Below are 25,624 nucleotides of genomic sequence, written 5' to 3' on the forward strand. Positions count from 1 at the left end.
TTGGCATTCTGTTTCCTACCCTTCCACAGACCCTCCAGCCCACAGGAGCCACTTCCAGGTTACTTTTGATGCTAATACAATGTAAATGCTATGTAAATAGTCATTGTACTGTATTGTTAGGGGATAATGACAAGAGAAGAAGTCTGCACATACTCAGTACAGATTCGTGGTTGAGTGTTTTCAGTCTCTGGTCAGGTGACAGCTTGCAGATGTGAAGGGCAGCTCCACCCCACACCTCTTCTGAACCTCTTAGAACCTCTAGGGACAGTGGAAGCTATTTCCTCTGGGGCTTGCTTGCCCAGCAGCAGTGGGACATTCTCCCTGATCAGCTCTGAATCACTTGGTTGGAGGGGCACGTCACTCATGATTTTATTGTCTTTGGTTTCATCTATTTCAGTTGTTGCCCTGGCTGGGCCTCAGAGTCATCCACGCATGGCTAAGCTTTTAATTTTAAGATCCTTTTAAATTCCTGGCAAAGCTGCAAGGGCATCCCAGCGAGTTACTGTTCACCCCATTTCCCTTGGGCTGTTGGCTTGCCATTCCAGAGTTCATTGGTGGCACTCAGTGAGCCAATATGGATTCTTTCTTGTTAGCCAGAGTGAACCCATTTGAACTGCCTTGTTCTTTACCTACTCCGGGAGCCCTTGCAGGATCACACTAGCCTTAAGCCATAGCCTGTGGTGGTTTCCCACACCTTCCTTGTTTTCAGTGACCTTGACCGTTATGAAGTGGACAGGTCAGGTGTCCTGTAGCATGTTCTTCAGTGTGGGGTTTATCGAATGCTTTCCTAAGGGGTCAGCCTGGGTTACGGATTTGGGTGAAGATCACAAAAGTAAAATGTCATCCTCAATGACATCACGCGAAGGGTGTATTCATTGTTGATCTTATTTTTTAGATTTATTTTTCATCTGAGAGACAGACAGGGCCCCCATCCATTGGTTCACACCCCTACAACTGCCTGGTCTGCACTGGGGCAAGCTGAAAACTGTGTCCGTGTCTCCCACGTGGGTGGCAGGAGCCCAGACACTTAGGCTGTCCTTGTTGCCTCCCACCATCTGCAGTACCAGGAAGCTGGGTCAGGAGCCTGAGCCAGAGCCTGTACCCTCCTCTATGTGATGCCTGCGGCTTAACTCCCAGGCTGGCTCCCACCCCAATGTGATTTGTGATTACGTGGCACCACTGCAAATTATGCTTTCCGGGGTGCTCCTTGGAAGTTGCCATGTGCAACCTACTGTCGTGGTGGGGGCCACCTGCTGGGGGTAGAAACGCTTGGTTTGTGGTTGACTCCTTTCCCTCACCCCTTTTCCTGCTCAGCAGCATGTACTTATGGATGCTTATTTTATACTTTGGGTTACAATCTGGTCATGCCCTTTTTATTCTATCATTCACATTGCTTTGCTTTAACATTGGCTGCTAGGAGAGCTGTAGCCTGTCTCCCTTCGGCTTACCTGGCCTTTTGGTCCTATTTTATTTCCAAGCTTCATGTTTGGACCCTGAAAGATACTTCAGGTTCACCTTGCATATGTTCTTCCCCAGTGCTCCAGGAGTCGACCTTACTCTTTTCACTCGACCTGGGTACTTGGTATATTCCTGTGACCATTGTCCTTGCTCCTAGATCCTGTCAGTGGGCAGGGCTTGCGATACATGAACAGGCATCTGTGCTATCCCCACTTCTGCCTACACACACACACACACACACACGACAGAGCTAGGAATATATGAACATGCATTTATGCTAAGCCACTTCTGCCTACACACACACACACACACACACACACACACGAGAGGCTTCTGAAAGTCTGTACAAAAATAGAATTGAAAACCATGGATTTATTTTGGTGCAAAAATTTCAAAAATCCATTCATACAAAGGATCTTCCTGACTATCATGAAAAAGACTGATTATGAAATAACTGTGCATGAGTCTCAAAAAAATGTCTTTCCCATATGAGCCCATCTTTGAACTCTGTTTTCTCACATCTCTGTGGTGTACCTGCAGGTGACATATCCAACCCTAATCTAGTACCCCGTGGTTCATTCTCGCCTTCTTTCCTTCCTTTATGCAAATTTAAGCAAAAAGAAAAAAGTCATTTCATTTGATTCACACTTTGCTAGGGCTGGGCCTAATACACACCCTAGAGGCTGCCACTCTGTAGCAAGCACCGGGATGCCGGTGGTCTCATTGAGTTCGAGAGAGTCAGGCCCTGCCCCGTTGCAGATGTGCAGACCTGCATATGCATTTCTTACTCCTGGGCCCCTTAAGCAGATGCGCTCTTGCCTTCTGCCGGGTAAGGCTCTGGAGGAAGCAACCTGCAGCTCCCATCAAGGGTCCGTGATCCCATGTTTGGGTGTATCTACTCATTTCTTCCTGTATCTGGTTTCCCAAACACCTGATCCTTCCTGCTGGGAGGCCAGGCTGTCTGGGATCCATTACTGCCTGTGGCAGAGTTCCCAGTGACAGTCCCCGCCAGGCCCCTTGGCTGAGCAGGTTGCCTTTCCCTGCGGCGGCGTCAGTCAGGGCAGGTGTGTGCCTCTGAACCAAGCCTACACAGCTTGGAACGACACACAGATTACTTTCCAAAGGAGGAACAGGCCCAGGGAACCCCACCAGAGAGTGATAGAGTTAGAAGGGGAGCCCCAGCCAGTTCCCATGCTTTTCAAAGATTTACTTCTTTATTTAAAAGGCAGAATTACAGAGAGGGGAGAGGGAGAGACAGAGAGAGATCTTCTATCGGCTGGCTCACTCCCCAGATGGCTGCAACAGCCAAGACTGGGCAAGGCGGAAACCAGGAGTCTAGAGCTTCACCAGGGTCTTCCACATGGGTGACACTAGAGCCATCTTCTGCTTTTTCCCAAGCCGTTATCTGAATTTGGAAGGGAATCAGAGTAGCCAGGACATGAGCTGGTGCCTGTATGGGATGCTGCCATTACCTGCTACACCACAGCGCCAGGACCCCTGGTTTCTTTTTGTTGACCTGGAAATGGCAAGCTTTTCTTGCCAGATTGCATTTATTTATTTGTGTCAGCCTCCTGCTTGGCCCTTGCCCCCACTCCTGCAGGATTTCTTGTCCTGGGCCTCCCAGAAAGCTTCTGTATGGCTGTGTGTCTTGTTCTTTCTGGACAATACCTAAGCCTGTAGCCTGCTGCCTGTTGCCCCAGCCTGCACCCACCCTGCCTCCCCATCCACAGAAGGAGCAGGCTCACTTGGGCAGGCCCTGGCACCAGCTCCACCTACAGCTGCTTCCTCTTCCAGATCAGGAGCTCCTCCCTTGAGGGCTTTGCAATCCTGGGAAGCTAGCCCTTAGCACAGACCTTCCCGGCTTCATTGGAAAGATGCACCATCTCCTCACAGAAGTCTTTGTGTCAGCAGGAAGAGCTGTGCATCTCAAGGTATGGAACTCAAAGCCCACAGTGCCTGCCTAGCCAGTGACCTTCCACACAGATTTCACTGCTGCACGCCAGGCCAATTCTACAGGATGCTTTTATAGGTTGCTTTCCTTTCTTGCTTGTTGTTAAGAAATAATGGGAGGTGTGGAAGGGATGTGTCCTGTCTTAAATCACCACCTAGCCTCATAAATGAGGCCACTTGGGAAAGATCATAGAAAACAGACTCCAAGGATAAATTTGTTCTGCTGCCCAGATTTCTGAAAACCACAATAGGAGGGATCTTGACCCCATTCATGTAAAATTCATCTTAGGAAAAAAAAAATGTGCAGGGATTTCCAAGGTGTTTTTGAAACAGAATAAACTTTAATTTCTTTTTGCCCCAAAACTTTAAAAAATTGCCATGTCTACCTGTTATGAATACCACCCCTAGCCCCCTAACCTCCCATGAGATGGGAAATGGGTGGGAGCATAAAGCCGAGGACTCCTGAGCTCCTGGCTCCAGAGACCTGGGTGGACAGACCTTGTTAGAGCGCCTGGGATCCAGTCCCACCTCCACTTCCCATCAGCTTCCTGCTGATGCACCTGGGAGACAGCTCAATTCCTTGAGTTGCCTACCACCCATGTGGGAGACCTGGGGGATAGTTCTGGGATTCTGGCTTCGGCCTAGTCCAGTCCTGATTGTTACAGCTATTTGGGAACTGAACGATCAGTTAGAAGCTTTCTCTCTGTCTATTGTTCTGTTTTTAAAATAAATAAAAGTGAATAAATTAACATTAAAATTTTCAAAATGAAATAAGTATGGCGACCTCCACCATACAGGTAACAAGGAAAGAAACTTTGAACATGAAGACTAAAGATTTTTAAATTTTTATTGCAAAGTCAGATATACAGAAAGGAGGAGAGACAGCGAGGAAGATCTTCTGTCCTATGGTTTCACTCCCCAAGCACAACGACTGGAGCTTAGGCAATCTGAAGCCAGGAGCCAGGAGCTCTTCCTGGTCTCCCACACGGGTTGCAGGGTCCCAAAGCTTTGGGCCATCTTCAGCTGCTTTCCTAGGCCACAGCAGGGAGCTGGAAGGAAAGTGGAACAGCCAGGACTCAGCAAGCCTGTATGGGATCCTGGCGTTTGCAAGGGGAGGATTTTGGCGATTGAGCCATTGCACCAGATCCCCATGAAAACTCTTGTGTAAGTGGAGCCAGGATTCCACCCTGGATGCCACCTATAGGTGCCCACACCTCGCCCTAGCACTGGGTCACGGCAGTCTGGGGCCCTGGATCTGATTTACATGGATCTCTACCTTTCCCAACAGCTGCCTGCCTTGTGGACTGGAAGCTGATTGGGGAGTGAGAGCAAAGGCCAGTCTGCAAAGTGCTCCTTGGGAGGGGGCATGTGGGCCCACAGACCCTCATTTCCCTGCACCACCGCTGGCAGTGGGCCCCCCAGTCCTGACCCCACAGGACGTTAATGGGAGAGGAGAGACCTACAGCTTTCATGTCTCAGCGTGATGGCACAGATTATCACACAAGCCAGGCTTACTCTGCTGTGAAGTGTGCTGAAGTGCCACGTCCGCCTGGTGTACCCTTGGCCTGTAGTCACTCCCAGCAAAGTGTGCAGCTCTTCATTCAACAAGGGAGAAATGGCAGAGCTGTCTTTGGGTGAGGTGCTCTGGGCAAAAGAAGGCTTTTCTTGCTCTCTGTGCCTGCCTGACCTTGGGCTATTGGCTCTCTTGTGGAGTAAAGGTGGCCCGGGAGGTCTGTGGTCCAAAGAGGGAAGTCGGGCAGCTGCAGGTGGGCAGGTTAACCTCTTCCCAGCAGACTGTGACTTCTTTCCATGGTGCATGGGATCAAGGACTTTTTGGGAGAAAATGAAATTTTAAAAAATTCAATATAATTTTATTTTTAAAGATTTATTTCCTACTTATTAACTAAGGCAAAATTAAGGGGAGAATTGGAAAGAGAATGTTCCATCTGCTGGTTCACTCCCCAAATGGCCTCAGTGCTGAAGCCAGGAGCCTGAGGCTTCTTCTGGGATTCACATGAGTGAAAAACGCAAGCACTTGAGCCAACCTAAGCAGTTTTCCCGAGTGCCTTAGTGAGGAGCTAGATCTGAAGTGGAATGGCTAGGACGCATCCCATAGGGATGCTCGAATTGCAGGCACAGGCTTAGCCTGTTACATGACAGTGCTGGCCTAAATTTAACTTGTTAATGGATGCCTAATGGTTGTGTATTTCTATGGGGTACAATGATATTTTGACATTTTGGGGCAACCTAAAGTATGACATCAGGATCCTGAGCATTTCTGTTTCCTTGTGGTTTCTGAGTGTTGGGAGCCTTTCCTCTCTTCTAGTAGCTCTTGCACGAAAGAGCCTGTGACCTGCGCTGCCTGGCAACAGAACTGACTCCTGATTGTGACTCGGTTCCCTGTTGCTGCTCAGCTTAAGTGGCCTCTTGTAGCTGTCACAACGAGGGGAGAAAATGGGATATTTGTCTCTCTGGGTTTGTCTTCATTTGGTGTGATTTCCTTCATGCCCATCCAGGAAAATACGATTTTTTTTTCAAACATTTGTATATTTATTTGAAAGGTAGAGTTACAGAGAGTTTGCATCTACTGGTTCACTCCTTAGCTGGCCTTAAAAGCTGGGGCTAGTCCAGGCTGAAACCATAAGCCTGTAGCTCCATCCAAGATCCCAAGTACTTGGGTCAGCTGTTGCCTTCCCAGGTGTATTAGCAGGCATCTGGATCAGAAGTGGAAATGTGGACTCAAATTTTGACCCCTATGGAATGCTGGCACCATGACACAGGCCCTGGAGGGTGATGAAGGAGGGTGTTTGAAGGTGCTCTAGGCTGTTAGAAGGGGCAATAGCTGCAACTTTTGGATGATTTCAGAGTTCTCGCCCCACGTAACTGCTCAGAGTTACTCACCCACTGCTTGGAGCCAGGGCTCCCCGCTCCGAGTGTTTGACATGGGCAAGAAGCCCAGATGTCACACCGTCGTTCCTGATGCCCACCCCCACAGCACATAATTATTCAGGGGATTCTGAGAACCAACATAATTAGCCCAATTAATCTCTAGTGATGAATTATTCCATCCGATAATCGTCTTCGGAAGCAGAGGATTCATTAGTGTCCCTGGCTGACAGCAGGAGTCACATGTCCTCTTATCTCCCCTCCCTGTCTCCAGCTGATAGAATGGGGGCGCTGTCTCTGCTGTTGACAAATTTTCTTGCCCTTCAAATGGGGACAGTGAAAGGAGCAGCAGAGGCAGGGACTTCGGTGAGTAGCCAGCCACCTGTCTGCTCCACACACACCCTTGACCTTGAGTGTCAGGCTTCAGTTTGCCCAGCAAACATATGGGGAGAACTGAGTGCAGTTAACAGACCCACCGGGGACCTTCTCAGGCTTCCAAGAGACGAAAGGTTCCAAGGCCCCCTTGCTCAAGTCCTGCCGAGCAGGAGGAAGGCTGCAGCCCTTGCCTTCCTGGTACACACTTCCTTGCCAGGGTTGACTAGTCCCTTACGCACTAACAGGAGGGCTGCTGGGGAGACCTTGAGGAAGAAAAGTTCACCTTTTCCGTCAGGACGCCAGCCAGAATTTGGGAGAGAGACAAGTGGCCGAGGGCCGTGAGCTGTGAGCAGTCCCCTGGAGTGCACGCTCTGCTTCCCCCTGGGAGTGTGACCATCTCTGTGGCTTGTCCAGCACGTCCTAGCAGGCTTTAGGTTGTTGGTTGAGGGCTCTTAGGCTTTTTGGCTTTATCCCCAGAAGAATGAACATGGCCTGTGGGTACTGGATCTTGCCTAGAATCTGGGAGGAGGTGTGATTCTGGACCCTCAGTAGCCCTGTGTAACTCCAGATGTTAACTGGTTCCTCTGGGTGCTTCCTGTCTCCTGCCCTCCAGGCATGTGGTGTCTGGGAGGAGAGTGCAAGGGAGTTCTTGGTTTGCCTACATCTTGGTGTAGCAAGGGGCAGAAGAAGCAGGTGTTACAATGGGGTCAGTCTCAATGTATGTGCTATTTCTTATTAAAATATTTACTTATTTATTTGAAAGACAAAGTTACAAAGAGAGGAAGGGAGAAGGGAAAGATGGTTCACCCACTGGTTCACTCTCTAAATGGTTGTGACAGAGCAGACAAGAACTTCATCCTGGTCCCTGATATGGGTGGCAGGGGCACAAGCACTTCACCATCACCCACTGCCCTCCTGGGCACACCAGCAGAGCGCTGGACTGGAAGTGGAGCGGATAGGACTTGAACCAGTGCCCCTATGGGATGCTCAGCAGTGCCACAGCAGCTCAGCTGTCTCGGCCACAACGCCACCGATTGTTTGGCTTTTTTATCCCTAGAATTTCACCCAGTGTTTGGTACATAGAAAGGCTCAGAGTGTGTTTGCTGAGTGAATAGGCCAGTGGATGGATGGGTCAAGGAAGGGCCGAGCAGGAAGCAAGCAGGGAAGGGAGCAGAATTCCTGCTTGCAGGAGCAGCCCACACAGAGGCAAGCGGTGGGAAGGGATGGGTTCTCCAGGGAGTGGCTGACAGCCCAGGATGGTGACTTGGGTGGCCTTGGTATAGGAGACTGAGGAAATTCTTAAGGGAAGACATGGGTAGGGGGCTATGCACACCAGGGTATTCAAAACAGTTTGTGAAAAATACAACAGGTAAATTCATCTTGGTGTCCAAACATTGTGAAATTTCTGCATTTGCATGCATCTTTTTTGGTGACTCCACATAGGGGTGAGTCACCATTTTCCCACAAAAATGATGGACCCGCACTGTTTTGCCTGCAGGAAAAGAAAGGGGCTGCTTCCTTGTAGAACCCCCAACTCACTGGCCCCAGTGCCCCTTCCCCATATACCTAGCCATGGCCTTGGGCACTTCTCAGCCCAACCTGCCAAGAAGCCACCACTGGGCACCTGGAGTTGGGGGCACCAGTGTAGCCTGGCTGTGGGTGGGCCAGCGTCCTAATGGCACACAGTGGGGAATCCTCAGCGTGAAGCCAGTCCAGGAAGCAGGGCCTGGCCTCCCTGGATTGCCCCCTCTCCCTTCTGCACCCCTTCCCCCTTCCCTACTCCGTTCAACGGCTCTCAGCTGCTCTGTGGTTGGGTCTGTCGCTTATCCTGGCCATCTGGTTGGTGACTCATCCGTTGACAGTTAATGTGCTGGGTCATGGGCATGGAGACCCAGCAGTGGACAGAGCAGAGGTGGACAGAGAGAAGCAGGAGAGTGCTGGCTGAGTGGGGCTCATGGGAACTGTGTTGGGAAAGCGGCGCTGTGGCCTGGGACAGCTCCCGTGCAGAAGTCTGGAGTGGTGAGGAAGATGAGGAGCCCCATGAGGCCCTCAGTGAGTGCAACGCTGGCTGGCAACCCCATACAATACAGGTCCAGGTCTGCGTCTGCCTGCTGGTGGGCACTGCCAAGGGAGAACTGAAAAAGCTATGGTCTCTGCCCTAGGAGAGTGAAGCCAGATGCACAGGGAAGCAGGGCCATGGGAAGCCCGGCACATAGCTCAGGAAACAGGATGAACAGAGGGCGAGGGATAGGAGGGAGAGGAGTGCAGCAAGAGGGGCCTACCCTGGGGCAGAGGGAACCACGAGGCCATCTTCCTGCCCATCTGCTGGCCACAGAGGCCTGGGAGCGAGGCGGCCAAGTGGGCAGAGGGGCTGACCCGGGCAACCATTGAGGGCAGTGTGCCAGGTGGTGGCTGTTCAGAGACAGACAGCACGTGACCTTTACCCTGGAGGCAGCAGATGCATAAGGAAGTGTGGGTGACAGTGACACACAGGCCGTGTTGGAAGTCTGGGAGCCTAGGGTCTACCCCGAGGAGCAGCCATACCCCAGGACATTGGGGTCATCATGCACGGGTCTCTGGGTCCCTGCTGTGTGCTGCCCGTGCTGCCGGGTTGGAGGTGAGGGGCATGGCTGCACAGGAAGGTCATGTCTATAGGAGATGAGACCAGTGGACAGTAGAGACCCATGTGCATTCCTCCTCAGCAGATGCCTGGAGCTGTAAAGTGGTTTCTGCACTGGTCATAGAAACTTCTAGAAGGTTTCCAGGAGGTGTGACCTGACCTGGGCCCCCTGGATGGGAGCAGCGGGAGGGATAGCATCAGCTAAGAGGCAGTAGGCCAGCAGCCAGAGTGAGTAGAGGGACACGTCGGGGAACTACAGAAGAAGGGGTAGAACCTCATGGGGTGGAAGCCCTCAAATGCCAGGCCCAACGCTGGAGCATCACCTGCAGTCTTGGCGTTGTGGTGCAGAGGCCCAAGGTTGCCCAGATGCGACATGCCCTCACACTAGAGCCAGCAGCCAGAGCCATTCCCAGGCCTCCAGCAAGGGCTCCTGTACACAGGATTCTCTTTCCCTTCTGGTTCCCTGGTTTGGCTTCATGGTGGGGGAGGGGACATGCAGACTTGAATTCTGTCAAGGCTGCTCTTGCAGCCTGTCCCCATAAGCAGAGCCCTGGCCTGCTGTTTCCATGGCAACTGCCTGTCAGTGCCAAGCAGAGGGAGGTGCTGGAGCAGGCAGAGCTAGAGGAGGCTGACAGCACCATCCCACTCACCGCCACCCAGTCCGTCATCACTGGGGACTCCTCCAGCTGGAGTGCTGAGGTGCAGGGACATCCTTTGTTCGTGAAAGGAGGAAAACCAAGCCCTGGCACACCCGCTCCTCACCATCCCTCCTGCTGCACACACGGGTGCCCTCATTAAAGATGGATGACTCCAGGGAGTGTGGGGCAGGGGTCACCAGCTGCTGGGGCTCGTTTGCAGAGAGGAAGCAGTGGGGGCCACCAGCCCTGGCCACTGAGGCTGGAGGGGAGCCTGAGGAAGCTAAGAACACGGCTTACACAGGAGCGAGCAGGATCTGTGTGTCCGCTGCTAGGGTGCTCGCACCTTGAAAACCTGCCTGGTGCTGGGATGAGCCTAGTGTACAGTTCCAGGCCTGGGGGCTGGTCCCTGCGCCCCCTGGACTGAGACCTAAGGTGCCTTCATATCAGTGTCCCACTGCTCAGCAGATTCCTTGTCCCTGACCCTCAGGGACACGACTGATGGGAGAGGGCCTGGCATACAGGTGTTGTAGCAGTGTTGCTTGCTCCAGAGGCAGAGCGCTGGGTGAGATGCATTCTGTGTATGTAAAGGGTTGTCAACAAGGTCATGAAAAATGCGTGTCATGGAAGCTACTGGAAAGTGAGTTGTGATGCACTGGGTCGAGCTGTTATTGATGATGCTCACATCCCGTATTGGGTGCTGGTCTGTGTCCAGGCCACTCTGCTTGCTGGGTGGAGTTCAGGCTCCTGATCTGGCCCTGCTGTGACTGTTACAACCATGTGAAGCGTGAAGCTGTGAATGGAAGATTCCTACCCAGTCCCATGTGTTCTTGCTTTCTCTCTCACTCTGCCTTTCAGATAATTGAAAAGAGACATTTTTAGAGTTATGTATAGATTTCAAAGGTTTTTTACATCAAAATAAACTTTTCTGGGCCCGACATGGTAGCCTAACTACTAAAGTCCTTGCCTTGCACGCACCGGGATCCCATATGGGCACCGGTTCTATTCCCGGTAGCCCCGCTTCCCATCCAGATTCCTGCTTGTTGCCTGGGAAAACAGTCAAGGACTGCCCAAAGCACCCGCGTGAGAGACCGGGAAGAAGCTCCCTGGCTTCAGATTGGCTTAGCTCCGGCTGTTGTGGCTACTTGAAGAGTGAATCATCGGGTGGAAGATTTTCCTCTCTGTCTCTCCTCCGCTCTCTATATCTGACTTTGTAATAAAAATAAATAAAAATAAACAAGTAAATAAACTGTTCCTTCAGTTTTAGTTTTCCATAAGTTTGGTAGAATATATATATATATAATTTACTAATTTGAAAGAGTTGGAGAAAGAGATCTTCCATCTGCTAATTTATTCCTCAAGTGACCACAACAACCAGGGCAGGGCCAGGTGGAAGCCAGGAGCTGCATCTGGGTGTCCCACGTGGGTGGCAGGGATCCAAGCACTTGGGCCATATTTCACTCCTTTCCCAGGTGCATTAGCAGGGAACTGAATCAGAAGTGAAGCAACTGGGACTCAAACTGGGCTCGTTTGCAGAGAGGAGGCAGCGGGGGCCGCCAGCCCTGGCCACTGAGGCTGGAGGGAGCCCCAGGAAGCTAAGAACACGGCTTACACAGGAGATCTTGTGCCACAAGGGATGTTGGTGTCGCAGGAGCTGACTTCACCTGCCACCCACCCTTAAGTAATCAGGCGGGTCAGCTCCTAAGTCCCACCTTTCTCCTGTTCACATTCCTCTGAGCCTGGCTTTGGCCCCATTCCACATTCACTCTGAATTAGCCTCTTCTCTGTTCAGGCCTCTTGGCCAAGCCTTGAAGGGACTGGAGGGGAAGATGAGTGGCAAGGATATGTGGCCTTACTCTGCGCCCCAGGCACCGCCTCCTGAAGCCCACATTCAGGGTGCCCTTGGCAGCCTTCTCTTGGTTCTTCTCGGTTCAGCACACCGAGTGGGGGCTCCCCCCGCAACACCCTTCCCTTCTCTCCAACAGAAAGGAGCTGTGCAGGCTGCCACCTGGAAAGAAGTGAGGCGTGAGATGGGCTGGGCTCCATGCAGGAAATGTGTGCTTTTGCTGAAGTCGGCCGAGGGGTTTTGTGGCTTGGATGACCTGGAGAGCCTCTCCAGACCTGGACATCTTTGTGGCTGGGAATTGGGCTCTGTGTAAACGATGGCCTGGTGATGGCAGCACGGGGCCTTGGTGCCTGGGGCTGGATGCAGGGCCAGGAGAAGCCTGGCCTTCGTGGGCCTCACTTTGCCTGGAATCTGCAGGTTGTCCTCGGTGGTCTTCACGGGTCTGTGGCGGAGGCTGGAGTTCTGCTCTGGTGTTGGAGGAGGACACCCTGCCAGGGACTAAGCTCCTGCTGCCTTGTTCCCCTTGCCCTCCTGCAGTGGGAGCAGGGCCCAGGACTCAGGAGTGGCTGCTTCCAGTCTAAACTTCCCATACAAATGAGCAGGGCCCCTTGGCATGAGCTCATATGCAGGAGAGGTGGGAAGAGTATAGGTGGGAACCACCAAACCCCTGCTTTTGGCTGTGGCTGGTTCCCAGGCTCCTGCCCTGGAACCAGGCAGAAGCAAGCTCCAGTGATGTTCTCTGGGCCGCTGGGGCACAGCCTGCCTGCCAGCCACTTGAGGAAGGTTCCCCCAGCGGGAACAGGGGCGCCCTCGAGGAAGGACCGGACAGGAGCCGTGGCTGCCAACGAGGCTGGGCTGGGGCTGGCGGGCGGCCCGGGTCTTGGAGGTGGGGAGTGCGCTGCCTGGCCCACAGCCCGTCCTACTCTCCTGGCACTGTGTATTTCATTCATCCCACGAGGCCAGGGTGTCGGTCAAGAAAGGCCTCCTGGTGTCCGGCTATCTCGCCTTGGTTGTCATTTGGAATTTATTTCAGGGGAAGAACATGGATTTTAGAGCCAGACTTGGAAAAACAGATGGCCGCTCCTACATAAGCTGTGTGATTGTATGTAGTGAATTGGTGTCTCTGAGCCAAACATGGCAGACAAAGTACTTCCGCAAATGCTTCAGGGTCGCTGGGCGGAAGGGACGGAGTGAATGCAACTCAGGTCTTTGCCTGCTCAGAGCATCACACACAGCTTTCCCTTCCAAGCACACTGCCCCTGTAGCAAGCCGCCTTCTTGCTTGGGGTTTCTCTGTCTTGTTCATGGGAAGCCTTCCTAAAACCTAATCCAGCTCCTGCTTCCTGGTGTGTGTGCCTTTGTCTGGGCCTGGTCCTTTCAGGGGGCGGTGTGACCATCCTGGTGGCAGATGGGCTGAGCCCGAGGGTCCCTGGATCGGTGACACAGAAGGCTTTGCAGAAAGGGGAGCCCCCTGGGGAGGCAGCCAGGCAGGGCAGATGTCAACTGTCTGATGCAGGAGCAGATGAGCTGCAGGCAGAGCACGGCTCAGGGAGAGGGTCTGAGCGGCCTCCTTGGCAGCAGGGTAGCCCGGCATGGACCACACCTGTCTCAGCTTCCTGCCTCTATATCCTCAAGTCCTGGCCCCTCCCTCCTCCATCTCCTAGCTCAGTGTGAAATGAGCAGGCAGTGTCATCTCAACCAAGTCATTGCTACAAGAATGTTCTGGCAAAAGAAGTTATGTCAGGGATTTAGGGACCGGCTTGAGGAGGTGAGGACCTGGACAGGGAAAGAGAGTGGACAGCATGGGAGTGAATAAAAGGCCAAATGTAACCAGAACCAAAGTGTATCCTCACCATAGCTGCTGGTTGCCCAAATGTTGTGCCCTGCCCAGCCTCTTTCTGATCAGTTTTGGCCCTCCATCAGGGCCCCAGGACCTTGAGAAAAGCCCCCACCTCCAAGATGAACTTGAAAGTACAACCAGGCTGACCGCTGGCTCTCAAGCATTGCCCAGTGAGACTTTCTGAGGCTGGGCAGTGTTCGTGGTCTATGCCAATGTCAGGATGTGACCATCACACGGTTGAAGTGTGACTTGTGGCAACAAGGAGCTGAACGTTGTCCTTAAGCCATTTGTACATAAAAGGCACTCGGCTTCATTAGTCATTAGGAAAATGTAAATTAAAGTCATGATGAGGTATGATTTCACACCTTCCGCTGTGACAGACAGTGACAGGTGCCGCCAAGGATGTGGACCATCAGAAGTGGCTCACACTACAGCAGGAGTGAGAAACAGGGGGCTGCCCTGGAGGACAGCCTGGAGGTTGCTCCTGATGCTGAACATGGTGAGGTCCCACGTGTCCCAGCGCTGCACTTCCAGGCTCATATCCCAGAGAATGAAAGCAGATGTCTATCAGAACAGGTGCATGCTTTTACAGAGCAGCATTGTGCAAAGGATGGACGTGCCCACGTGCCTGTGAGAAGGTGGCTGGGTCAGTGCAATGCAGTGTGTCTGACTGCGGCAGAATATTACTCAGCCGTGAACAGGAGTGGCAGACTGATCCAGCTCGCTGCAGCTCAGAGAGTACTGAGTGAAACGAAAGAAACCAGTTGCTGGGGCTGCATGTGTGTGATTCCACTTACGGGCAGTCCCCAGGACAGATCTGCAGATGGAAGGGGATAGTGGGTGCCAGAGATTGAAGCAAGAGGAAACTTATGACTACAGGGTTCCTGTCTGAGGGATTAAATTGTGGGGTGGTTGTGCAACTGTGCAAATATACCAGAAGCTGTCGAGTTGTACTGTTTCAAAGGCTGGGCTTGATGGGCTGTGACTTGTATCGCTCTGTGGTGTTGTGCTATCTCTGCCCCTGGTGACCACAGCATAGAGGGAGTCGGGTCCCTGGCTGAAGTCCTGCCTTTGCTGTCCACCATGCACAGCCTTGCATGGCTGCCACGGCCTCTGTGCTGTCCTCTGTACACAGACAGCATACCTGGACTGTCTCAAAGGGTTGTCCTGACAGCTAAATGGGCTCTGGTTCAGAGCTTCCGGTACAATTAGCCCCTACTCATCTGGACCCATATCACCCTGAACCCCCAGGCCACTGCCAAGGACCAGCACCTAACCCAGCCCCGCCCCACTTCCGCCCCTAGCCCCTTGCCTGCAGAGGGCTCTATCCACTGTGCCAACTGTTGCTATAGCAACCCCTCCCAGCTCCCAGCAGCAGCCACTTCCTTGGAGGAGGAGGAGGATGTCACGTGAGGGCCCGGGCAGCCTTGCTAATGGGAGGCATTTCCAATCAGCTTCGGGGCTCACGGGCAGGAGCATCAGGGCCTGTCAGGGAGCAGGGGGCGTGGATTCATTCTCTTTGAATGAAAAGAACAGATGTGTTTGTGCACCGTCCCCCCACCCCATCCCATAACCCAGCACACAGAGGGAAACGGATGAGGGTGGGGTTTCAGTGAGGGACGGAAGACGGGCAGCCGTCGCCTCCTTCCACACAGGGCTGCTGGCCTGCAGCCTCAGCCTTGACCAGTGGTGACCTAACGAATCCTGGGGAAGTGGCTGCAGAGGTGTGGCTTCCCCCTGGAGCTCACAGGCTTTCCTCACACTGCACCAGGCCAAGCTGGCACCCCCACAGGGTGTTGGCCGGACCCCGCTAGGCTTGGGCAGCATGGGAGGTGCCCTCTCTTCACTTCCTGCCCTCATCGGCCAGCTCTGGCAGACTAGATGTGGTGAGGGGTGATATCTCCCTCCTGAACACTGCAGAGGTGAGACCCACAAAGCAGAGAGGAACCTGGAGCAGAAAGGCCAGCTGGGGAGCCCATTGGCAACCAGCACCCTTTCTTCTGCAGGCCCCCATGGGAGGTGCTGCAACTGCCCGGCTGTTCTCTGAGCCCCAAGAGCAGCCAGGACTTAAGGCTGGGATCAGGGGAGGATGGCAGCCAGGGGAGTGCAGAGTCTGTGAGGAGGCTGTGGCACTGACAGAATGCACCGGAACAGGGATTGCGACTTCTGGGCGGCTGCGGGTCTGGTCACACAGCCGCAAAGCCATCGTGAGGACCAGCAGCGCCGCCTTGTGGCCACTCTCAGCAAGCCCTGGAACTGGCAGGCTGGAATTGGCAGCCCTTCTCTCCAAACCCTGGAGAAGCTGGTGGCTTACCCAGAGGAGACACGGTGTCCTGGTGCCCAGAATGTAACTTGGTCCTAACGCCATGGCACTGCCTAGCTGCCGGTAGCAGGATAAAGCAGACAAATGTGTTGAGTCCCTGTGCAGGATCCCTGTGGCCAGTGAGGTCCCAGCAGTCACAGTGCGAGGGGTCTGGCTGTGGAACCTGTGGATCCAGCCCAACCCCTTAGTCCTACCTAGGTGGGGACCAGTAAGATGTGTCCAGCTCCAGGAGCACCTACAGTGTCCTCTCTGGCTGGAGTTTGAAGGTTTACCGAGGAGAAAGATGAACAAACTCAGATTATCATACTAAGACGTCAGCACAGAACAGTTGGTAGCAAGCAATGGTCATGACATTGAAAGCAGCTACAGGCGTCTCGTGTGGCCCTTGCACTAAATGTGATTGGGAAAATGTGGCCTGCAGGCTGGGGCTAGGGAATCTGTTGGAGAGACGCTTGTGCTGGAATGGGATTGGGTCAGAGTGATTTCGACCTGTGTATATAAGGACATCAGACAGGTTTCAGAACTCAGAGGAGACCTGGAGTCCTCCTGTGGGTCAGGTGAGGGCAGGAAGTACATGTTTACAAGTCAGATTTATAGGGCCCAGTGCAGTAGTCTACTGGCTAAAGTCATCGTGTTGTGTGTGCCGGGATCCCATACGGGTGCCAGTTCATATCCTGGCTGCTCCATTTCCCTTTCGGCTCCCTGGTTGTGGCTTGAGAAAGCAGTAGAGGATGGCCCAAAGCCTTGTGGCCTTGCACCCGTGTGGGAGACCCAAAAAAAGCTCCTGGCTCCTGGCTTTGGATCGGCTCAACTCTGGTCATTGCGGCCACTTGGCAACGTAACCATCATTGTGTTGATCCAGAGGATGGAGGATTTTTCTTTCTGTCTCTCCTTCTCTCTATAAACCTGACTTCCCAACAAATATAAACAAATCTTTTTTTAAAGGATTATAGAAAGGGGGAGAGGAGCGATACATCTTCACTTCACTGGTTTATATCCCGAATGTCCACAGCAGCCAGGGCTGAGCCAAGCCCCAGTCAGAAGCTAGGAGCTTCATCCACGTTTTCCATGCGGGTGTGGGGGCCCAGGCTTGCACCATCTTCTAGTGCATTCCTAAGCACATTAGCAGGGAATCGGATCAGAAGTCAGAGAACTAGGACTGGAACCAGTGTCTGTACATGATGCCAATGTCACAGGCAGTGTCTTGTCCCCACTTTGCCACAGTACTGACTCTAGAATGCTGTGACTTAAAACTGCTTCTTCCTCCGGGCTCACATCTGTCCCTCCTGTTGGCTGCCACCTGGACTGGCCACTCACAGCAAGAGCCTGTTGAGAGGCCAGCGCTTTGTGGCCAAACTGTTTGTGTCACTTCTGAAATGCTTTGGAAGCAATTAAGGTTTTGGCAGGCGGTGTCAGCAGTTTACTTAATTGTCAGCTGATAATTAAAATTTTCTAGAACTTGGGGGAATGTGGCTGCTGGGTGAGGGATCCCTTAGAGTCTCCTATGCCCCAGATGACCAGAGTTTGTAGGGCTGGTTCTCTCCACTGGGGACTCCCTAGAAGGGTCCATGGGGGAGACTGGCTCTGAGGGACCCGATGAAGAGGCAGGGGACAGTCAGACATGTGGACATGGCATCGAGTTCTGAGACCACCTTGCCTGCAGTAGGAGCCTCACCCAGCCAGAGAGAAGTCCCTCTGAGCTGCACTTTTTCTTGGAGGGGAAAACATGCACCCAGAGTCTGTGCCTGGGTGCCCGTGGCTTCCTCAGCTTGGCATGTGGAGTGGCTACTGTGTACCAAAGAAGCATGTTCCTGAATCGACTCTGGAAGGCTCCAGACCACCCTGCCAAGTGGGAAACAGGGAAAGCTGCAGCAGTGTGCATGAGTTGTTCAGGGCCAGGCTCACTGGGAAGGGCTGTGCCAGGCCCCAGAATCCTCTGAGAACTGTGTTCTGGCCACCATCACCCACCTCTGCCACTGCTGCCACATCTCAGTCTCCTGGTGAGCAGGTGCCCAGTCCTGCCTCCTGGGGCACCCAGACTAACTCTGCTGTCTGTCGTCCTCCACTGTACCCTGAATCTAACAGGTTGAGGTACTCCTCTTCCTGCAGCCTCCCCCCAGGCTTCTGTCTGTGCCATGACTAAGAACAAGTCTGAACACTGACCCGTCTGTGCCGAGTGTCCTGTCCCAGCTGGAACAGCCCGGAAGGACACACCCAGGTTGCCACAGTTCACTTGTTGCTGCGAAACCAGCAGCTGTGCCTTACGTGCAGCTGTGTGCACAGGCACCTGTGGGCAGGGGTCCCCAGTTGCTGTTCCTCGACCCCCAGACTTTTGGCACAGCAGCTGGCTCTCCGTGGTCTTGGGTGTGAGCTAGCCACATGTAAGAAATGACCTTCTGCCCTGCTCCTGCCCCAGGGCCTTCCAGGAGGATGCCGTCATTGCCATGGTGATGGTGGGGTTGGGGGTCCATGATGTCTCTCCAGAATCCTAGGAGCACATATTTCTTTCCTGGTTGTTCTGCACCCTGGCCTGGCACCCAAAGAAGCAGAAAGTTTACTGTTCCTGGCAAGGTGGGGCCTGGCAAGAACTGGGTGGACTAGAGAGGACCCTGAGCAACCACACTGAGGGGCACCAAGGTCCCCCCCATGCCCAAACATTTCCTATAGCATCTTGCTACAGCCAGGCAAACAAGCCATTTCATTTTACCTTGCTGTGCACCTGCCTTAGGTACCTGACCCCGTCCCTGGTCCCCTATCCCAGGCTGTGTCTGCAGCCTCCCACCTCATCCCCAGTAGTTCAGCTCCCACCTAAATCAGACCCTACCCCAACCCATGCTGAGCTGAGCCTTGGAGAAGCAGAGCAGCATACCCACGATGACCACCAGGGGGCACTGCTGGGGCACAGCAGGAGTCTCAGGCCTTGATGGAACCCTGAGGAGGCACCACTGGGGGCGACACTCTCCCTTGTCCTCTTCAGCTGATCAACCCCTCTCTGGTCTCTGTATCTGCAGTGACAGGCCTGGGCCTGGCCACTTCTGAGAACCCTTATGGCTCTTGGCTTCAGCAGGTCCGGGCGACTATGGGATATTCCCACCCTTGTGCCTACCTGGAAGTGAGGGAAGAGCTTTGCACAGTATCAGACTCTTTCTGGGATTGACTCTGCTGTGCTACCTGCTGCGGGGGGTGGTCTTGGGGAGTTGTGACTTGATCCCACTGTGTCTCAGTTTTGTCATCTGTAAAATAGGGTGGTCGCATAAACCCTCCAGAAGTGCAAGGATTCAGCTGATGTCTGCATACACAGGCACTGAGTACCTCTGGCCACCTTCTCTTTGGGGGCCCTCTTGCTGCTCCCTGGAGATGCTGCCTGGCCAAGATTCCCGTTACTTGGCTCCAAACAGGCATCTTAGAGCCAAATTGGAGGAGGGAAAGGGGCATAGTGCGCTAATCCTCCACCTGTATGCCCACATCCCATATGGGTGCCAGCTCATGTCCTGGTTACTCTAGCTCCGATACAGCTTTCTGCTGATGACCTGGGAAAAGCAGTAGAAGATTTCCCAGGTGTTTGGGCACCTGCACCCATGTGGGATACCTAGATGAAGTTTCTGATAACCGGTTGAGACCATCCCAGTTTTGGCTGTAGTGGCCATTTGGAGAGTGAACCAGTAGCGCGCTCTCGCTTGCTCTCTTAACAGTTCTTTCAAGTAAAATAAATGTTTATTTTTTTAAAAGAGGAAGGAGAACTAAAGAGTGTAGACATATGCATTCTGACCTGTTGCATGTTCCAAGTCAAGCCAGCCCTGAAAGCCATGCACAAGGTATCAGCCACCAAAGTGACACCAGGCTACTGATATGAAGACCTGCTATGTGTCCCGATCCTGGCTGGGATGCAGGAGCGGTGGTTGGGCAGGGTAGGGGCAGTTTTCAGAACAGCCTGTCCCATGGCACCTACCAGCGGCCTGAGCTTATTCTCAGGGAGGACAGTCTACTTGGCTGGAGGGGGCGGGGCTGCTAGCCTGCAGCAAGGGACTGGAAGAAATTTGGGAGTCGGAATCCTTGTGTATTCTCCCTGCCTTGCTGTTGGCTTCCTGCCAGTTTCTGACCCTCCCCTGCAGGAGGATTGGGTTCCAGGTGGCAGCGCCAGGGTCCCAAGGGAAAGGTGTCCTCAGGGTCCGACATGGTGCCTGACACACAGGCGTGCAAGACCACGCCCATGCATCGTCCTCACTCTTATAGGGTATGACCAGTGTGGAACTCAGTGCGTGCTTGCGAGGGTGACTTTCAGCCCTCCCAGGTCCCCATCACCCCACCCATAGGAAGCCCACCTGAAGTGTCTTCCTTGGACCTGTAGCACCACCCAGGATGTTCTGCATCCATGCCCGGGTCAGGTATGTGGAAGCCACCATACTCAGCTCAACAATAGAGGCCATCGCCCCACAGGCATTGCAGATTCTGCATGTCAGGCTCACTGTCCTCCAGGACCCCAGAGTGGGATCTGGCTGGGGCCTTTGTCCCAGCTGACCTTGTCTGTGACCTCTGTCTGGAGTTGTAGCAAAGGCAAAGGTGCTAATCTTAGGGCCTGCTGTGCTGGCCATCTTTGCAGACTGGAGCGGCAGGTGATCAGAAGGACTGGGGGCCAGCCTCCCGGCACCAGGCTCATCTCCCCTTTTTGGACCTCTGCCCCCCAGCAGGAGTCCTGTGCCTCATCAGTTCTCCCTCTCTCCCTGCCAGACCCTGAGTCCCAGAGAAAGAGGACAGTGCAGAACGTGCTGGACCTTCGACAGAACCTGGAAGAGACCATGTCTAGCCTGCGAGGTTCCCAAGTGACTCACAGGTGAGCTCTGCCCTCTGCCCTCCCATCCTGGGCCCCAGTGCACACATGCTTGCCTTCCAGGTCCACGGAGCCCTCCAGCCACCCCTGAGGTTCATCACTGTCACTCAGACACTTGGCTGGGGGCAGGAGGGGGTGCAGCCATCACCCACATTTGGTTTTCCTCCAATTCCCCCCCAGTTCAGGTGCCCACCACCCGCCTCCAGCCACCAGCCACTTGGGGGGGTTGGCACCCAGCCCCATGCCCCACCCTGGCCCGCGTCCATGCCGGGCCCGCTCCCCAGGGCCACTCCTGGCCGCAGCCTCAACCGTGACTCACAGTTTCCCCTGCACTGGGCCGTGCAGATGAGCTCATGCCCCGCTCTGGGGGGCGGAGGAGGGAGGCAAACGGTAGGATTGAGCAATCAGGGGTGTGGGGCAGGGAGGCTGGGGCTGGCTGAGGAAGCCTCCTGGTGTGACAGCCAGTGGGTTTCCTCCCGTCCCTCCCCCCTGACCTTTCAGGTGTCCCTGTACACTGAGGCTGACATAGATCTGAACTCGGTCCTCAGTGGCTTTTATCCACCAGCCCCAGTTCTGCCTGCTCAGGCCCCCCAACCTCCCTCTTCATCCTCCTCCTGCGCCCCAGCCCCCTGGGCGACCCCCAGCCTCCCAGACAACTGAATTACCTCAGTGATAAGGTTAAAGCAGAGCAGATGCCCGCTGGAGTCAGCAGGGCCCCGGCTGCCAAAAGACAAGTGACCCAGCTGGTCTAAGAAAAAGTGGGTCTCCTGCATCCAGTCTTGCAGCTCTTGAGAAAACATTCCCCTGCCTCGACCCAAGGAAGGAAGTTGGAACATCCCTCAGTGCCAAGTCACTGCCAGCCACTTGCCCGAGGAGCCAGAGAGCTAAGGGGCTAAGAGGGTCCCACCCACCCCCAGTGACTCACCCCTTAGGGCAAGACCAGGGCAGGACAGATGATCTCAGTCAGGGCTTAAGGGGAGGCCTGATGAGCTCTTTGCAGAAAACTGAGCCATGGGGATGGGGATGGGGGCCGTGCAGGCCTCTAGAAGAGGAAGCAAGAGCCACTGGCTGGTTTTGCTGTCCACAGTAGACCCTGGGCCACTTCCTCTCTTAGCCTTGGGTTGCTGTTATTCCTGTCCCACACCTTGATAACCCAAACAAGTGGTCCCATGGCAGCCCTCCCCACAGCCCTGGGTGGCTGTGGGGATGTCCCCTAGGTGAGAGGAGCAGCAGCCAAGGCTGACAGAGCGAGACCTGGGCAATTCCCAGGCAGGCGAGCCCAGGTCCCGGGCAGCTGTGTGCTGGGTATGGTGCTGAGTGCCCAGAAGGACCCCAGCCTTCCTTGAGATGCTCATGGCCCAGCTGGTTTCAGCCTGAATCATCAAGTAGATTCAGTTCCTTCTGGGAAGCCCTCACTCCTGGGCTGCTTCCTCTGTGTCTGCTGACTCCTTGTCCCCAGCCAGGAATCAGGCTGAGACGCAGGGTGGGGGGCTGTGCAGAGGAGAGACAAACCTGGGGTAATGGGTGGGACTGGCCGTCGGGAGTGCCCCCTTAGATCTGGAGACATGCTTGGGGCTATAAGAAAGCATGCCATGGGTGAGGTTAGGACTCCCTGATGCTGGCCCAGCGCAGGCAGTGGTAGTTTCTGGCAGTCTCACTGCTGGGAGCCACCTGCACACCAGGGCCCTGTGCAGTGCTGCAGTACATGGGGAACCAACAGAGCCAGGGGCGGCCACGTCCTCTGCCAGCTCCAGCGTCCCAGCTCACCCTCAGTGTCTCTGCATGCTTTCTTTCAAATCGTGTCCTGCTTTCACTCCTACCCTGAAGTGACTAAGAAATGGGCAGGTCCACGAAGCAAAGCTTGGCATGCTCCCTGCACTCCGGGCCAGGCCCCAAATTCCCCTTGCTGCCCCAGACTCCATTTCATTTACTCACCCTGTCTGGCTATAGTTGGGCAAGCCACAGAGACCTCACCTCAGTGGCATGTGGCTGGGTGGAATAGCCGATCTGTCTGGACCCTCATCCAGGCCGCCCCCAGCCACATGCTGTCCTCTCTGCACCTCCATGGCCATTTCTGAGGAAGGCTCTACCTCCGTCTCCCCTAGCAGACATCACCTCCAGACGTCACCTGCGCTCGGCTGCCTTTACTAGCCATCCCAGGGCCTGAGCCTCAGGGCCCAACGCCCCGCTTCCTTCAAATCCCCGTGCCCTGAAACAGCTGCCTCTGGTCTCTGGCCGAGGCTCTGCCCCTAACCTGCTGCCTGACACCTGTGCCTGGGACCAGTCTTTGGGAACATCTGCCGTGCCTTTCAGGACCCTAAAGCTTTCCCCATCCACCGCACCCACTGCAGGCTTTGTTGGACGTGGTGTTTGGGAATCAGCCAGCCCTGCACTCACACAGAAAGAGGTGATGGCCACACCTTGGACTGAAGGAGTCACCAGGGCTGTCTGCCCTAGCTCCCAGAGGAGGTCCCTGGCCCTCCCTCTCCCATTTTCTGAGTACCTGCTGTGTGCCGAGCCCTGGGTTTCTTAGTTCTGAGCACATGAAATCCTCATGGTTCATGCTGCTGCTCAAGCACAGATGAGGAACCAGAGGCTCTGCCAGGCTTCTGACTCCCTGGGCTCATGGACTAATAAATGGCAAGGGAATCAGACCCAGCCCAGACTCCACATGTTAGCTAGGCTCCCAGGAGTACACTGGGGAAGACGTTTCCCTTGGGCATGCTGATGGGAGGGCAGACAGTGAGGGGGAGGGGCCGGGCCAGAGGTGCTGCCTCTGGGAGTCAGACGGCAACCCCTTTTTGCTCTCTGTGCAGCTCTCTGGAGATGACCTGCTACGACAGTGATGACGCCAACCCCCGCAGCGTGTCTAGCCTCTCCAACCGCTCCTCACCTCTGTCCTGGCGCTACGGCCAGTCCAGCCCACGGCTGCAGGCGGGTGATGCTCCCTCGGTGGGTGGGAGCTCCCGCTCCGATGGGCCACCTGCCTGGTACATGCACGGGGAGCGGGCACACTACTCCCACACCATGCCCATGCGTAGCCCCAGCAAGCTCAGCCACATCTCCCGCCTGGAGCTGGTTGAGTCGCTCGACTCGGATGAGGTGGATCTCAAGTCTGGCTACATGAGCGACAGTGACCTCATAGGCAAGACCATGACAGAGGATGACGACATCACCACCGGGTGAGTGCGAGGGTCCCTTGGACGGCTGGGGCCGAGCTGGGGTGGGCAATAGGGCCATTGTGTCCAGTTCTTGACTGCCTCTGAAATCATATGTGGTTTAGTCTTAACTAGGGTGTTGGGTGAGTCCTCCATCAGAGGAGCTAACGGTTGAATGAGGGTGCCTCCCTCTCGTTGGCTCCTGAGGCTCTGTCCCCTTCCCTGCTCTGTTGCCACCCAAAACACTGGCCCAGAGGCCTGAAAACTGCTATAGTTTTCAGGGTCTTGGGTGAACTCTGGATAGACCCTGGACAACCATGTGGCCTATTTCTGTCTGCTGCCAAGAGGGAGAGACAGATGGGGGAAGGTGGAGTCAGGCAGGAAGTGGTAGGGACATCTCTACTTCCTGTGCCCCTTGTCCCCGGCTGTACTCCATGGTAAAGTTCTTGGTCCCTGCTGTCTTCCTCTGCTAACCTTCTACCCATAACATGACTTCCTAATTCCCGCCCAGGTCTAGAAACCCCTCTTTCCATCCTACAGAGGACCCCCTCCCTGTCTTTTGTCTTCTGCTTTAGCTGACAGGGTCAGCCATGGAGACCACCTGGGAAGGAATGAAGTAGGGGAGGGGATAAGAAGAATGAAGTGCTGGTGCTTAGGGGGTCCTGGTCACAGTCACCAAGCTCTGAGACCAAAGTCTGCAGTGATTCTAGAAGCTTGTCTGAGGCGTCTCAGCTGACTACCACTTTCTGGTTGGTTGTGACCCCCACCCCACCAAGGACCACACAAGTAGCCTACCTCTCAGAGACTTCCTGTCCTAATGTGAACATGTTTAGTGTCTGACTACCCAGCCCTGCCTCTTCCCCCACATCATCTCAGCCCTCGAGGGGATGGAAGCAGCCTCTCCTTGGAAAAAGCCCAGGGCCAGCTCTAGGCCTTCTCTGTCCCCACCCCACCCCACCCTTGGGGATGAACTTGGCAGGATCAGGTCAGGGCCTGTCCAGCTGCTGAGGCTGCTCAGGAGCAAAACAACTGACGCACGAGTGGGCTGTTTACTGCCTGCGTGGTCCCCAGGGCCAGCCCGACCTCACGCTGAGCCCCGGAGAAGGCAGCCAGCACCAAGCTCCCAGCTCCTGGGGGTAGCAGACCCAAGGTGTTGGGGACTCAGGCCTGGAAAGGATCAGGGTTCCCATCCTCTAGGAACTCCAGAGGCACACAAGGGAGGCACCACGGCCCCCCACTCTGCTGAGCTCCTTGACTGAGTGTAGCGACAGGACCCCTGTCCTTAGGGACACCCAGACTGATGGAAGTGACAGCCCTGTATGTTGGCTGTCTTGTCATGCACTCTTAATGACCACGGGAGGTGAGAAGGCGCCTAGCTTAGCAGTCCCAGTCCAAGGAACGTGTCTGGGCTTCTGGCCCCTAATTAGTGATGTGATCATGAGCAAGCTGGTTAATGCGTTGGCTTTCCTCGGTCTGTCTCCTAATCAGACCCATGGTGAGGCTTGAGTGGGTTCCTCTGCATCAGGTGCTCACTGGATGTTGGCTGGTATTATTTTGCTCTTGTTGTTGCTGATGTTAGAGCGACAGACTGAGAGTAGATATGAGTCTGAATGCCACCCACTCAGAATCAGTCAGCAGCAGGGATGGGTCTAGTAGTGACCAGTGCTGGTGTGTGGGGCTGCCGAGAGAGAGCAGGAAGACCACCT

At 54.5% G+C, this 25,624-nt stretch overlaps 1 protein-coding gene across 5 annotated transcripts in view; it reads left to right on the plus strand.

Annotated features, from left to right (window-relative positions):
- NAV1 (neuron navigator 1) overlaps window positions 1–25,624 on the plus strand; it is a 212,590-nt gene that overhangs the window by 106,381 nt on the left and 80,585 nt on the right. For all 5 annotated transcript variants that reach the window (XM_058668994.1, XM_058668995.1, XM_058668992.1 and 2 more), the window contains 2 exons: window positions 20,661–20,763; window positions 23,577–23,942. In XM_058668994.1, coding sequence (XP_058524977.1) covers window positions 20,661–20,763; window positions 23,577–23,942 — 469 coding nt within the window. The remainder of the gene's footprint in view (window positions 1–20,660; window positions 20,764–23,576; window positions 23,943–25,624) is intronic.

Source organism: Ochotona princeps, chromosome 10, assembly GCF_030435755.1.
Source record: "Ochotona princeps isolate mOchPri1 chromosome 10, mOchPri1.hap1, whole genome shotgun sequence".
Lineage (NCBI taxonomy): Eukaryota > Metazoa > Chordata > Mammalia > Lagomorpha > Ochotonidae > Ochotona > Ochotona princeps.